This window comes from Lingula anatina, chromosome 8, assembly GCF_051362555.1.
Source record: "Lingula anatina isolate TDL-2025a chromosome 8, LinAna3.0, whole genome shotgun sequence".
Classification (NCBI taxonomy): domain Eukaryota; kingdom Metazoa; phylum Brachiopoda; class Lingulata; order Lingulida; family Lingulidae; genus Lingula; species Lingula anatina.
The window spans coordinates 13,349,878-13,364,163 of record NC_141774.1 but is presented as its reverse complement, the minus strand read 5'-3'; the positions used below and the strand labels follow the sequence as shown (position 1 = coordinate 13,364,163).

General features: G+C 37.2%; 3 protein-coding genes across 6 annotated transcripts; 1 reads left to right on the top strand and 2 right to left on the bottom strand.

Moving 5' to 3' along the window:
- Window positions 1-1,645: 1,645 nt before the first annotated feature.
- LOC106158129 (meiotic recombination protein REC114) lies at window positions 1,646-5,616 on the bottom strand. 3 transcript variants are annotated; one of them, XM_086994386.1, is made up of 7 exons: window positions 5,381-5,616; window positions 4,769-4,841; window positions 3,930-4,016; window positions 3,155-3,238; window positions 2,703-2,846; window positions 2,312-2,386; window positions 1,646-1,875 (listed from the first exon to the last, which is right to left on the bottom strand). In XM_086994386.1, the coding sequence occupies exons 2-7, from the start codon at window positions 4,778-4,780 to the stop codon at window positions 1,699-1,701; spliced, it is 579 nt and encodes a 192-aa protein (XP_086850512.1). In that variant the 5' UTR covers window positions 4,781-4,841; window positions 5,381-5,616; the 3' UTR covers window positions 1,646-1,698. The 3 variants fall into 3 exon arrangements, with proteins under 3 accessions (XP_086850512.1, XP_013389474.2, XP_086850511.1); XM_013534020.2 differs by having other exon boundaries at window positions 5,243-5,387; XM_086994385.1 differs by lacking the exons at window positions 4,769-4,841; window positions 5,381-5,616 and adding exons at window positions 4,397-4,434; window positions 5,243-5,323.
- LOC106158126 (mitochondrial fission factor-like) lies at window positions 5,606-9,538 on the top strand. 2 transcript variants are annotated; one of them, XM_086994384.1, is made up of 5 exons: window positions 5,606-5,728; window positions 6,525-6,648; window positions 6,976-7,102; window positions 7,456-7,714; window positions 8,342-9,538. In XM_086994384.1, exons 2-5 carry the CDS (start codon window positions 6,544-6,546, stop codon window positions 8,571-8,573), a joined length of 723 nt encoding a protein of 240 aa, XP_086850510.1. In that variant the 5' UTR covers window positions 5,606-5,728; window positions 6,525-6,543; the 3' UTR covers window positions 8,574-9,538. The 2 variants fall into 2 exon arrangements, with proteins under 2 accessions (XP_086850510.1, XP_086850508.1); XM_086994382.1 differs by having other exon boundaries at window positions 5,609-5,728; window positions 6,528-6,648.
- A 403-nt stretch (window positions 9,539-9,941) lies between these two features.
- LOC106162350 (pancreatic triacylglycerol lipase-like) lies at window positions 9,942-13,896 on the bottom strand. Its single transcript, XM_013539621.3, has 7 exons — window positions 13,775-13,896; window positions 13,234-13,327; window positions 12,480-12,636; window positions 11,790-12,030; window positions 11,226-11,312; window positions 10,644-10,773; window positions 9,942-10,294 (listed from the first exon to the last, which is right to left on the bottom strand). The coding sequence occupies exons 1-7, from the start codon at window positions 13,824-13,826 to the stop codon at window positions 10,198-10,200; spliced, it is 858 nt and encodes a 285-aa protein (XP_013395075.2). The 5' UTR covers window positions 13,827-13,896; the 3' UTR covers window positions 9,942-10,197.
- Window positions 13,897-14,286: the final 390 nt, after the last annotated feature.

Genomic DNA, 14,286 nt, shown 5'->3' with positions numbered 1-14,286 from the left:
ATATAGACGTTTTGTTAGATGAATGAAAGGATCGAGACTGATATCGGGCCTGTCAATGGGCCACTTTATATGACTTGTCAAAAACGCATGCATTATACCGGTATTTTGTACTAATATTATTGTAGTAGTTTCAAGAAAATTGATAAGTGAAAGTGAAAACGAAAGCAATTTTAAAAACATCTACATGTACCATTTATACGTTGCACCATAGTAGCACAAATCTTGTATGCCGTATACTCTCATATGTACCAACATAATTCGATTGAATTTATCTAAAAAAAAAAAAAAAAAGGCCAAAAGTATTTATACAGCTTCTCTTAATTATATCTATTTAAATATTTTTAATCTAATAATACTAGCTAGTATTTTGACATATACCAGCAGGGGACCATCGGTGTGACTTTTTCAGAAATCGAAGGGGGTCTCAGGGCAACTCCACAGTCAACGCTTAAAGAGCAAAGACGTACTAATCAAATCTAAAATCGCCTAAGTGTGAACAGCTGTCCCTGTCATCGTGCTCTATAACGTCAAAGGTGAAACCAAACGTTAATTATCTCAGTGCAAAAATAAAATGAAAATAAAAACATATGAAGTCATCTAACTAGGAACGTTCCAAGCGGGAAATCAATGAAACCGATCGAACTTGAATTGATTCAGTATAGCTTCAGATATAACACCACGTCATACCACCTGCTAATTAACCGAGTTCAGCAGAAAAAAATGACATCTTCTCGGAGGAATTATTGCCTGTCATATTGCAATTTCATCAATAATGTGCTATTTTCTCGGTTGGATTATCAGACAAAAGGTTTTACTTTTTATAAAAGGCGCGTTGCCTCTATTGCTTTTACCAGCCGTATTTTTTTTTCTTTTTATGCACCCCCTTCCTATTTTGGCTCCCTGCGCCTCAAGACTGTTCATATGTTCATACAGTACCCGGAGCAACTCCAAAGTCAAAATTGAAAGAGCATATAGACTACTCAAATCCGAAACCTCCAAGGTGTGAACAGCTGTGTTCTCATCCACTCAGGATTATTGGAAGGGGTGTCTGCGGGTGCGAGGCCAATCCTCTCCCGCCCCCTTGGCGTAGGGTTCGGGCCCTGAAAAATTTTGGCGTTTTAGAAGGCGAACGGTGCCATTTGGCATGGGTTACAACTATATGATTGAACAAGTCAAAATTCTAATTTTAAGAGGGGGCCATTGGTGTGATTTTTTTAAAGTCGAAGGGGCGTCAGGACCCCCTTGAACTCCCCCCCCCCCCCCCAAATCCGCCACTGTACCAAGTATACAAAAGGTGCCAGTATGACAAGTTAGGGAAAATAGCATACTGTAATTCAGTTAGAGGTGTAAAACAACCTATTATTACAAAAATGCTGATTTCAAGTGTACATTGTTTTAAAAGAAATCTGCAAAGGGTAGACTTTTGAGGGGAAAAAAAGACCACAAAATGATGTAAACATTTTCGTTTTATTACAGGTAGTTTTAGTAACAGATGTTATTATTATTTTTTATTTATTTATTCACTTTTTTATTCATTTTTGATAAGTCTGCTTTGTTTCTTCTAACCAGTGTCCTTTTGCTTCACAATTTTGTTAAAACAACAAAAATTACTCAATAGTCACGTGGTCAACATGGAGCCAAAAAAAAAAAGAAAGAAAGAAAAAGAAAACGACTGCACAAACTCCTGAAGATACATTTTTATGAATGTTTGTTGTTTTGCACAATATTCTTGAGCTCTGCTTCAACTTCTCCCACAAATGCAGGGAAGCTACTGTCAGACAGGCATAGGCGGAGTATGGTGGACAGCTCCTCTTGAGGCATGTTGCTATGGTGATAGGAGAGAGGAAGGCTGGCAAACATTTCTCCACTGAGAGCCTGGCATAAGGAAAATGAATATTATTATTATAATAAATTATTTGTTATCTTTGAAGGTATAATAAAAATAATAATATGTTTAGCATGATAGCGCAACCTTTACTTTAATATCAGCATACTGCAGTAAGAATTACTGTACCAGTAACATTCCTTTCATTAATATTTTACATTTATTTTATACTCATATTTTTAACATTTTGTATTTCAAAATGGTTTTGTATTACCATCACAATGCAAAGAATGATTCAATCTTATAAAGTTCATGCGATATGAAGTTCAGGGGGCAATACTCCAACAGAGACAAAAGTTTTCAAACATTCCATCCACTCAGTGGATCTGTACAGGGGCGGGGGGGGGGGGGGGGGCGGGGGGGGGGGGGGCTGGAGGTTATTGCAGCTATATATATATATATATGTAGTTTATAATAGACAGTTACCTTAGCCATGTCAGCCACTGACACTTCCCCCACCAGACTCCTGGCCTGATCCATGTCTTCTTTTGCTATACATTCCTGAAATGAAGGGAAATAATAGTATGAAACCTTTCGACTTCACAGTTTTTTACCTAGAGTGTGACACCTTGTGATATCAACCACGCACAAGTACAGTCTAGCAAGAATGTACTACCATGTTCTCTGTAATAGTACATGTAACAGCTTTTTGGGTTCCCACAAAGAGGGAATCGGGCCAAAAAATGCCGAGAGAGGAGGACACTGGCAAACCTACCCCTCCCTTTAAAACAGCTTTCTTGGTTTCTGCATTTTAGTGAAGAACTGGAGGACAATTTCTAGTGATTTCTAGTACTCAAGGCAGCTCAAAGTGACAAACCTCAAATGCCATCACTGCTTCAAGATCCCCCTCAGCCTTCAGTGGGAAATATTTCCTCAGTGTTGCTGTACAGCTAGCACACTGCTGGGTGCCGCTGCACAGTTCTGTGCCTGAAAACTTCAGCCGGAACTTGCGACTCTCATTCTGTAAATTTCAAAATTCAATAAGGGTTTAAGCATTAGACATATTATATTTGTGCATATTAAAAATATAAAGATTGGGGGCTAGTCAGTGCTTGATCTTTTCTCAACAAAATTATTATTAATATTATTATTACTGCCAAAATTGCACCTCGTTCCTACCCACTTAAAACTGGACATTAAAAAACATAGGTATGAATCAAAGAAATAAATATAACTGAGAAAACTACAATTTCATTTAATTAATTTCAATTAAATATATTGATTAAATTGTACAAATAATAAAGTGTTTCACTGATAAATGTTAATTACCTGTATTTTACACAGGATCATCATACTGTCCCCCTTACACACTCCCCTCAGCCAGGTGTAACTGCCCACCAGGTAGTGGCTCTCCTGAAATGCATGGGGGTTTGACACTGCACTGGTACCAAGTGAATTAAATGAGAGAGAGGGAGAGAGAGGTGGGGATTTATACAGCTACTAAGTGAATTAAATGAGAGAGAGAGAGAGAGAGAGAGAGAGGGAGGGAGGGAGGAGGTGTGGACAGAGAGGGGGAGATAGAGGTGTGGGGATTGAAACTGTTACCAAGTGAATTAAATGAGAGAGAGAGAGAGAGAGAGAGAGAGAGAGAGAGAGAGGTGTGGAGAGAGAGAGAGAGGGGGGGAGGGACGTGTAGACAGAGAGGGGGAAAGAGGTGTGGGGTCTTTAACTGTTACCAAGTGTATTAAATGAGAGACTCAGAGAGAGAGAGAGAGAGAGATTGAGAGAGAGAAAGAGACAGGTGGATGGAGAGAAAGTGACAGAGAGAAAATTTATGGAAAATTAGCAGAGTTAAATTTTTTACTAAGGTGGCAGAGAGGGTGGTACACGTATGAACGAGTGGGAAGATACTTTAGACACCTTTTTCTTCTGCATGAAAAATATTGTTTTGCTTTCCACTGGTTTTTATTGTGAACCATGAAGGGAAGGGACAGGAAGAACAAAGATACTATCCATTATTTCTCACATTCAAACATCTTATTTAAATAAGTAAAAAGACAATATGCTGGTCCTTTAACAATGTTGTATGTACTAACTAACTCACCATAATTTTGTTTCCATATGATATCACAAACTGTTGACTCTCTGTCAAGGTCAGGGTCAGTGGGTTTTCATCTGTTGCTTCATAATACTGCAATGATTACAACGTCTTGGATCAAATACAATTTGAAAACAAACAAGAACGTGGTCTTACAACACACAATCAAATATCATCTCGAGTTTCAGTTTACTGAAAATTTATATCACTGTTCATAAACCATTAAATGTTCTTGGAAAGTTGTAAAAATCTGAAACTCATGCTATGGCTGTTCCGAGTCTTTTTCTAAACCTCTTTGACAACTGCTCTTCATCTTCTTATTTTTTTTATAAAACTTTAATATATCTTCTATATTATTGAGTAAATAGTTTAAATTACACTCATCCTTTTTATCTCAAACTTCCCTTTTTTATTAAATAAAAATAAATAGACAATTAAGTAAATAATATGCTAAAAAACAAAAACTGGCTTACAGTAAAAAGCTGTAGTGACAACTGGATGCCATCTGCAACTGAAGCAAAATAAAAAAGAAATGAAAGAATAATGATACAGATACCAAAAGAACATATCTACTTGAAAAAAAACACAGGAAATTAGTAAATTTGACTTTCACAAAGACACCAAAACACATACAGGTACATGTACTGCACATGCAAAATGTGATTGTTTTCAGTAAGCAAATTAGCAAATTAATTATCTCAAGCAAAACTGTTACAGTATATACCAATGCTCTTGGCTATATATTACTCTTTGCTCCAGTATACAAGTTAATCTGGTGTTTTTATTAGTATACATGGAAAACTATTTGTAAGTGAGTAATTTATTTTGCCACTAAGAGTACACACTTTCCACTCCATGGTCTCATTCTGTCTTGAGTATTGAGGTTTTGCCCCATTATCAGCAGCAGAATTGACATATCTATAGGAAGAAAAACAAGAATACAGAGAAATATGAATGTGTCTTGCACACGACCACCTCAAAACCTAAGACATGCTTCAGGTTAACACATCCCTACTCACAGATATGCTGCTTTATGCTCTGAGTCTATTTTAATAACTACATATGTAATATTTACAGAATAAGCAATATTTTATTTGTGAAAGTTTCAAACTGTGTCTTAATTTCAATAGTTAATTATCGATACAGCTAGTATTTAACCAATACTAAGCCATTTTGTCAATAATACATGAGGAAAGTGTCCGTTTCACAGGTCATTAAATGCCAGAGGACCTGCAAGTATTTTTTTTTTTCCATGAATGTGTTAAACTAAAGTTTATCGGCATATTGGGGGGGGGGGGGGGTATCAGACTATCACTCACCTGGCATATTTCAACAGGGAATAATGGTCAGTCGACGGTTTCAAGGCAGCCATGCCACTACCCAATGTGAAATTGATGCACAGGTCTCTCGGTAAATAAACATATGTAAAACAATAAATAAACGAATGTTTGACTCACTTGGTCGGTGCTGGGGTACGTGTAATTTTTCAAGCTAATTTCATCATCTGGAGGCAATATCCTTCGCTATTGCTATTTGTATTGTTTCAGTTCAAATGCAATTTTCAAAAGCTAATCTATTTAGTTCTCTGAATTTTGAAAAGCTCCCTACAGAAACAAAATTATAGACGAGCTACTGACAAACAACTCACAATTCCCGCTTCCGCATGTGTACTCACAAACGTGTGACGTCATCATTTCATGTGCACAGTAAGATTCACTTCAGGAAGAATAATTATCTCAAAAAATTCCTTAAAATGCAGCATTATTTATGAAGTAAAGATCACTTGGAAACTACATCTATACAAGGTAATGGGTATTTAAGCAGCAATGTTGCCGCATACTCCAAGGAACTTGGTGGTTTAAATCGGTCTTGAAATACGTGCTTGAAGTTGCGTTGACCCTTGGCGTTGAGACTTGAAGTCGGTGTCAGTTTGTGTCATTGAGCGAGTCCACGGCAAATGACAACAACTAAAGTTTCTTTCAGTAGTTCGTACGTGCATCAAGTGTAGCAGCTTTCATATACAGTGTTTTCTTAAAAGCAGTTTAAAGGCAGATGTACCGGTACATCGATCTTACGAGCCATCTTAACTGTGAAAGACGCTGATTCTGTTTGTCCCATTATCACTGTCAGTATAGTCAATATAACGATTGAAGTCAACCATATCAACTATTGACTACCAATGCAGTCAACAACAGACGTAACTATAAGTGACACTGACTCATCAGGTTGCATAGTCATCACACACACACACACGTATGAGCCTGTATTTGTTTTGAAATACACACACATGCATGCAGAATCAGCTGAGTAAGAAGTGGACAATATTGCAGTGTCCCTGGCTTATATATACCTGTTGTAGTTGTATTGTAGTACATTGTACACGAAACATTAGTCTCATAAGTAATGACGTTGGTTACACATATCTACTTCAGCAGAGTGAATTCAGAGCACTGACACATGTACTCAGTATAGACCCAGCTTTTCATGTCACAAAGAATCTCAAGTCAGTTTGGGTGATCTTTCGTTATGAATCTATCAGTAAAAGGCTGCTTATAACTTATTTTAAACATGTTTTATTCTACACATAGACTGTATTTTCAGCAGAGTGAACCCGGTGACCATGTCCACAGCCAGCACACAGTATCACATGCCCTCGGAGTATGAGGATGAGGCACCTTTGTCATACGACCCTCAGTTCACGGCAGAGATTAGCAACAAGATGCAGGTAAACCCTTACAAATATCAACTTTGTCTCTGAACTTCTGTGTCACAAGTAATTTAAAATCAATTTGGGTAAAACCATGGGCCTTTTAGGATTCACCTATCTTAGTTGTGTATCAAAAGGAATCTTCCAGTTGAAGTGTTATGATGATAACCCTAATTTTAGGCTAAAACTGCATGTAATTTAGAATAAAGACATGCTGTCAACTAGATATTTCTGGTGTAAATTCTTAAAATCTTAGCAAATGTTAGTGAAACTTAAAAAGTTTTCATGATAGTATCTCTTTCTCTCTCTCTCCACCACTTACTTTCACTCAAACATTCCCTACAGGTTCCTGACAGAATCCAGATGCACCCGCAGCCTCAGTCTGGATACCCTACTTACCAAGAGAACAATGAGGACCCCCACAGAGATGTCAGGCACGCAATGAAAGTGCCAGACAGAATTGTCATTGCAGGTAAAATTCGGGTGTTTGCAGGTTAAGGTAGTAACTGGATCTTTTCAATGTGCCAAAATTATTAAACTTTCAGATACATACTTTTAGGATCGCAAAAATTACATCTCTGTGTAGCACTTGTGGTGGTTTAATTGCATAGAATAGAACTATAGTTAACATTGATGGGAATAATGATTTTTTTTCTGAAGACGGCCAAAACTGGAGGATTGGTAAACAAAGATAATTTGGAAGACAATCAGAAAATTTCTCTGGATCCACCCCGGTGAACAGATAGACATCCTTTCATACTTGAATTGTTATTTATTCAAATTTTTATTGTTTGTCTTTTTTTTTTTTTTTTCCTGCACAAACAGGACACAACCAACACATAGGTATGAAGCAGGAGCCACGCCCCCTGGACTTGGACGTGCTGAACCAAACTGACCAGACCTCACATTACGTGGGACTGACCACGCCCCCTCGCGTCTTGACCGTAGAGGAAAGCGGGTTCCCCATCATTGAGGAGGAGGAGGAGGAAGAGAGGGAGGAGGGCGGGACTGGAGATCATGGGTCAAGGTCACATAATACAACCTTGATGTTGGATATGTCAGCTCAGGGACAGCATACATTGGAGTTAGTGGGCATTATGTGTTTTATGATGTTTATTAGTTTTTTTTTTATTAGTGTATGTGTTCTCTTATTTGATTCGATAAAAAATTAAATGTGTTCAAATGGAATGTTGTAACTTAATTATTTACCTTTATTTCTTTAGTTTTTGTTATTAATAGTATTAGACCCCATTCCCACAGATTTTAGATCGATCTATCCCTGTGGGGAGTCTCACTAGATTACTGTCAGCTTAGCCGGCTTAAGCATCTGTCCCGCCTACTAAAAGCTGTAAGGTGGTAATTAACTGTCGTGCGCGCTAGGCTGACTGCAATTTAGCATGAACCCCCAGGGAGTTAGGTTGATCCAGATCTAAATCTCTGGATCGATCTAAATCTCTGGGAATGCACTCTTAGTTGTAGTATTATACTTATTATTTGAAATTTAGAAATCAAGATTTTGTGTTCTTTCTATAGCTTTATTCACTGATTGTTAAAATTATTGTTGTATTTTACTTTTTCTTTAATGTTTCTTTTATGATTAATGAATGTTTTATGCATCTCGGGTAACCTTACATCTAAATTGCCATTTTAATTTAGACAATAGGACATTTTTCAATCTTTTATTCAATATTTGTCCTGTTTTTTTCTTCAGCGCTCTTCAAGTACCTCCATACTCTCCAGGAGGTATTAACGATTCTTTAGTGGAGCTTGAAGAAGAAGATGAAAGAATAGTCTTACGGCGCCATGTGACAAAGCTAACTCGGAGAATTATGCAATTGGAAAACAGCGATCAAAGACGAGTACAAAGAGAAATCATATACTGTTCCTTAGCATCAGTTTATTTGGTGTGGAAAATTTGGTCATGGATGAAAAATGGGAGATGATAAGAAAACTTCTAGCACAGATTAACTGGATGTAGATTTAAACTTGGGTCCTTTAATCTTTTTTTTTTTTTAATGCCAAGGGATGTGAGATGAGCCCAGCAGTTTAGAAGGTCAGGGTTTTTAGTTAATATTCTGCTATGTGGCTTCAGCAAGGTTTGTGAGATTTTTCAACACTGGACACAGAATACATAATCAAAATCAACTTTATAAATCTACTTTGAAGTGAGTTTTGTAATTGTGGAGAGAACTAATCAGAACAAAGGTGCTGTTTAAATATGTATATTCAAGAATGAATTAAGACCCAATAACTCTGTAATAATCGGCTGAAGGCATTTGATGAAATACCACTCACAGGCTTGAGATCTTTTATGTTTTTGGTGGACTGAAGTATTTTTAGTTTTCTGGGGACCACAGATGTATAATAATTAAAGTTGCTTTTTCAGATTTTTTTTTTATTCAAAAGGCTTGCCCCAAATAATACTTCGAGTGGGGGTGTATACAACACCCTTTTAACTAAAGTTGTTTTAAAACTATTTTCAGAAAGTAGACCGTTTGATTGCACTTAACTCATCAACTGTGTGCTCCCCTAGTTTACGTGTTACCTCAAGTAGATCAAGTGCAGTTTTATATTCATGTACTACGTAACTTTCCCAATGTGTTCTGCTGGTAAATATGTTCTAGATAGAAAATGCTCTCATGGCGATGTTTTCCTGCAGTCAGAGTGTCTCCTCCAAAGACCTAGTCTATAAACAGGTTTGGTTCAGACGGTGTTGTACCTCTCCACTCCAGCTCGTGTATGATATTACCGGTAAACTTTCAAAATCGCCAATACCGCCTCTAATGTCAACAATTAAAAGCATGGCAATCAAGGGGATGAATTGTGTTTTTAACTGATTGAAATGTGATTATGCATGGTTATCAATGTTAATCTGGTTCTAATAAATGTATTTGATAACACGTTAAAATTGTTTGATGTTTCCTTTATTGTAAAGGGCTACATCTGATATTTTTTTAATATTTTCTGTACGCGTCTGAACATTTCCCAAAGTCGCATCTCCATGCCTATTTATCCTGCGAATGGCCCCATTTCACTCATAACGAAATAATAAAACCCCTTGAATAAAAGTGCCAGATTCTGAAGTGTCATGAAGACATGGTGGTCTTAGAGCGTATTCAGAACATGATCCGAACACTAAATATGGCCAAACCCACTTAAAAAAAGCGATGTTCCACAAAAAAAAAAAAAAAAAAAAAAAAAAATATATATATATATATATATATATATATATATATATATATATATATATATATATATATATATATATATATATATTCAACATACTTAGTATAGCAGCGAACTGAGTCGGACATCATTTACGTTCATTTATTTTATTCACGAAGAAGTAATAAATTAAACAGCAAAGTCTGTCTTATTGCAAGGATCGCAAGAAATAAACTGAGACGCTGTACTGAGTTTATAGTTACTGTATAGCCGTAACGCTTTTGCACAGGGCATTGCCTATACGGTGGTTTTTGGTCTTTTTCCTTAAAATGAACAAAATTCTTTTTATCCCAAGGCTGCTACATCGGGTATATTAATCAAGATAATTTTTTATGTCGCAGCTCAGCAAAACTTCTCTGCGCTCGTCACGGTCATGTACAGCTTGCCCTTCGCACCTGTAGAACTGACGCCGTAGCCAAGACGATTGCAGGATTTGGAACTGAAACGAACCGTTATTTACTATTAAAGATTTTTTAATAACGTGAATATTAAAAAATATGCCATCAGCAAGATTTAAATGTGTACAATAATTAAAATTCGTTCGACCTGAAAAATTTGTGGCCATAGAAATTGAAACTACTAATTCAAAATACAGTTCAAAATGCCGTAAGTTAACAAAAAATTATAATTGAAGTTTTCTAATAACGATAGACTTTGAAGATTTTTAGATAGTCTTAAAGTAATGCGTAGCTTAAACCATCTTTACAGTTGTAATTAGTAACTGGTTGCGTTTTAGGATATTTCTTCGTTTTAAGATTACGTATAAGTATCTGACACTAAAGACTCACTCATTTTCAGCACATGCAGAGAACCCACAGCCACCCTCTATCGACTTGGTATAGATATCTATGGCCACGTTGTGGGACCTGACTGGATTGACACTGACGAATCCCTTGTTGACAAAGATATCTATGTCGCCTGCAACGATTAAAATGATCCTGAATAAACAGTTATGGAAACCGTTTTGTGCAACATAGGTGACTCAAGCATATTTTTGAGAAATTGCGAGAAAAATGTTAGCTTTTAAGGAAATAATCTACTGGCCATGTCGGACAGCTAAATTCACTCTTTCTGAAAAATCCATCGGTCCGGACTATATTTTTCTGGCCGTTATATATCAAATATTAATTTCGGGTTATATGAAACGCTGTCCTTGAGCATTTCTTTAAGTTAAGAAGTCTTTGAAACTATGTGGTGGCATTTGATCCGCTTTTGTGGCAAGCAATTGACTTCAGGTGCATATTTGGGGCCCTTTGGTTGTCTTACCTGAGGACAGGTGAGCATTGTCTTACCTGAGGACAGGTGAGCGTTGTCTTACCTGAGGACAGGTGAGCGTTGTAATACCTGAGGACAGGTGAGCGTTGTCTTACCTGAGGACAGGTGGGAGATGGCGCTAGTGTGGACCACCTGTACCAGGTCTGCTGCCCCTTTGTAGGACGCTGCTACTGGATCCAGGGCTGGAAACATATTTGAAGTTATATCGGTACAATAATAATAATAATAATAATAATTATTATTATTATTATTATTATTATTATTATTATTATTATTATTTACTTATTTTTTGAAAACGCGCCAACATGCGTCTCAGGGCAGTTAACATATGTATATACACATGTAAACCAAAACTACACAGATAAATTGAAAACCAATATAAAAGTAATTAAATCTAAAAGATGAAAATTAAACAAAATTTCTTCAAATAAAAGCGTTTTAACTTCATATATATATCGTATCAGTGTAGCGCTATACATTTACCTGTATGTAATATTTCAATGAAAAACATCCGAGATATCATAACTCCATGAAATTAGATGAAACTCGAAAACGAGCAAGAATCCTCGTGATGATTAACAAATTCTTTGCATAAGAAATGCACTGTACTCAGTATCTTCCTTTGGTCCAAAACTTATAAATATCTGTTAAAATCTTACCTACGAAATTAGCGACTTTCTTGCCGTCACCGGCGAGGGCGTTACCGGCCACCTGCATGATCTTGGCCCCCAACGAGAAACCAATCAGATTCGTGTTCTTAGGACTCAGACCGAGGCCGTTCATGGATTTAATCACTCCCGCCACCTCGCCTCCAACGAAATGGGCAGAGGTCGAGGAATACAACAGATTAATGTTCTGGGATGCGCTGCTCCAGTCGACGACAATAACATTGGCGTCCTCCTGTAAGAAATAATGAGAAGAAAATTGATGGTACGGTATATATATGTGTGTAGGGTGAAAAAAATTAGGCGAAAGTCGTTATCTTTGTTTCTTTTATAAAGTTACTTGAAAGTACTGTTGAATGTGGCGAAGGCCCTCTGAAGAGTGGTGGAAATCCCTGCCTTTAAATTTTAGGTAAAACAAGTTAAGTCTATATATTTTTATTTACTCTTTACTTTTCCTACCAATTTACCTTTTCTAGCCTTTTTTTCTCCACTCTATCTTTGTTTTCCAAGCTTTCCCTTTTCTGTCCCTTTTTGTCTATTTCTCTTTTTTGTCTTTTATTAATTCCATTCTTTCTTTCTTTCTTTCTTTCTTTCCTATTTTTTTTATTTATTGTCTATCCATAGAATCTACAACGAATTATAACCAGGAAAATTTTTATAGTAATTGAAATATTCCCAGCTCACCTTTCTCAGCAAGGCTTGCACCAGCGGTCCATTGAAGTCATCGGTACCAGATTGCAACCAACCGTGTGCGAAAAAATACGTCTTCTTGGAACCATCAAACTTGGCGGACTGGAGTGTCCTAGATTTACGAGTTATGCACGATCCTCTCGTGTTGGTCCTGGTTAAGGAAATAAAAACTGCAGTTTGGACTATCGGGGGTACTGTCTCTTTGATAAATGTTAATCTATTTTTGTTTGAATATTTGGAACGGCATATTTTCAGATTTGCAGCTGAACAACTGTATTGTAAATGTTGAATAGATTAAAATGTAATAAATTTAAACTTGGCTCCTTTACCTCAATGAAGGGCGTTTAATGCATTCTGTGTCATGGATTAATTTGTTGGACAAGGTTGGTCAGTTATTCAAGATATTTTAAATAAAGCATTATAAAGACAATATCGCATTCAACAATTGCGTAGTTTACAAGAGTTCAAAGATAAAGGCATTTGCAGATGTATGGCTTTGGCCCTACTAGGGATTTTCATACCTACTACAATGTACTTTTGATTCAAAACTGAAACTGGCTCCATTCTTTCTACGCAGTTATTACAAAGTGACTTTTTTCTCTTTGTGAAGTGTTTCTTTCCCAGGGAAATTAGAATTGCAAATTTAACCACAACATTTGGTATATAAAAAAATCGTGCTACCTCTTTAAAAATTCAGGGGTCAAGGCACTACAATCTCACAAGTTTTCTTTCAAGACTTTTTCCTCACCTGGTGAAAATTTTGAAGGTGGCGGTGGTCCACGCGGCACGAGGACAGTCCTGGGAGTCCCCCTTGCCTATCTGGACCGTCAGGTCACTTTGACCTGGAGGCAAATATGTAACCAATCGCGTCAGTATACTAAACAGACAGACAGACAGACAGACAGACAGGCCGATCTACGGTCACAGAGACAGGCAGGCAAACGGACAAACAGGCAGACAGTCAGACTGACTGATCTACGGTCACAGAAACAGGCAGGCAGACGGACAAAAAAGATCTACATCCAGCTAGACAGGCAGACAGATAGTCGATAAAACAGATAATAAACTAAAGATTTTACTCTGTCTTCAGCTCGAATGATTTTTTTTAACGATCAAAATGTAAACAAACAAATCTGATATTAAGACTAATTTGTTAATAGGGCTTCTTTTCTTTTCTATTTCTCTTTTTTAATTGCTGATTCCTTACATTTCATTTGTGTGGAACAAAATTGTCATATCATCTTAACAAGTTTTCACAAAACTGCACTGAAGAATTGTAAATTACTTACCGTAGGCGCACAGGAAGAAGAGACAAAGCGCAGACAGGGTAAGGTGCAGCATTGTATAACGTCCCAGGGTATACTGACCGCCGATTGCAAAACTGATCCGGCTTTATACCAAATAAATGTCACGATCTTAGCAGTATGCCATGTGGGACTGGGACAGGTGTATACGTCTATGACCCACTCCTTAGAGAGCCATCCTTCCAGATATATTTGTTTGGCGGGTATAATTTAACTGTCCCCCCCCCCCCCCCCCTCAAAGGAGGCAAGGGAACTTATGGAAAAATATGTAACAATCTTTGGGATTTTGCCTTAAGTTTGTCGGCCTATGGTGATGAAGTATTGCCTTCCATTTTGGTAAGGACAATATTCCCGTTGTTGAAAGAAATATGGCTGTGCCTGTGGACTTATGGGCCCCCGATAAGGATCGACCCGTGTCAACAACCCTCATCCCGACTTCAACTACATGTATGTTGATTTGGCCTTGACCCAGTTACATGTATACTGACCCAATCGTT

Bases quoted from the DNA above. Each gene is read 5' to 3' on its own strand.
- LOC106158129 (XM_013534020.2), bottom strand. From the start codon at position 5,295: ATGGCTGCCTTGAAACCGTCGACTGACCATTATTCCCTGTTGAAATAT. The intron at 4,842-5,242 runs GTGAGTGATAGT...TTCTTCCTATAG, and splicing joins TCCCTGTTGAAATATGCCAG to ATATGTCAATTCTGCTGCTG. The intron at 2,847-3,154 runs GTAATTAACATT...TGAAATTTACAG, and splicing joins TGATCCTGTGTAAAATACAG to AATGAGAGTCGCAAGTTCCG.
- LOC106162350 (XM_013539621.3), bottom strand. From the start codon at position 13,826: ATGCTGCACCTTACCCTGTCTGCGCTTTGTCTCTTCTTCCTGTGCGCC. The intron at 12,637-13,233 runs GTGAGGAAAAAG...TTCCTTAACCAG, and splicing joins ACCTTCAAAATTTTCACCAG to GACCAACACGAGAGGATCGT. The intron at 10,774-11,225 runs GTAAGACAACGC...TAATCGTTGCAG, and splicing joins CATCTCCCACCTGTCCTCAG to GCGACATAGATATCTTTGTC.
- LOC106158126 (XM_086994384.1), top strand. From the start codon at position 6,544: ATGTCCACAGCCAGCACACAGTATCACATGCCCTCGGAGTATGAGGAT. The intron at 6,649-6,975 runs GTAAACCCTTAC...CATTCCCTACAG, and splicing joins AGATTAGCAACAAGATGCAG to GTTCCTGACAGAATCCAGAT. The intron at 7,103-7,455 runs GTAAAATTCGGG...CTGCACAAACAG, and splicing joins AGACAGAATTGTCATTGCAG to GACACAACCAACACATAGGT.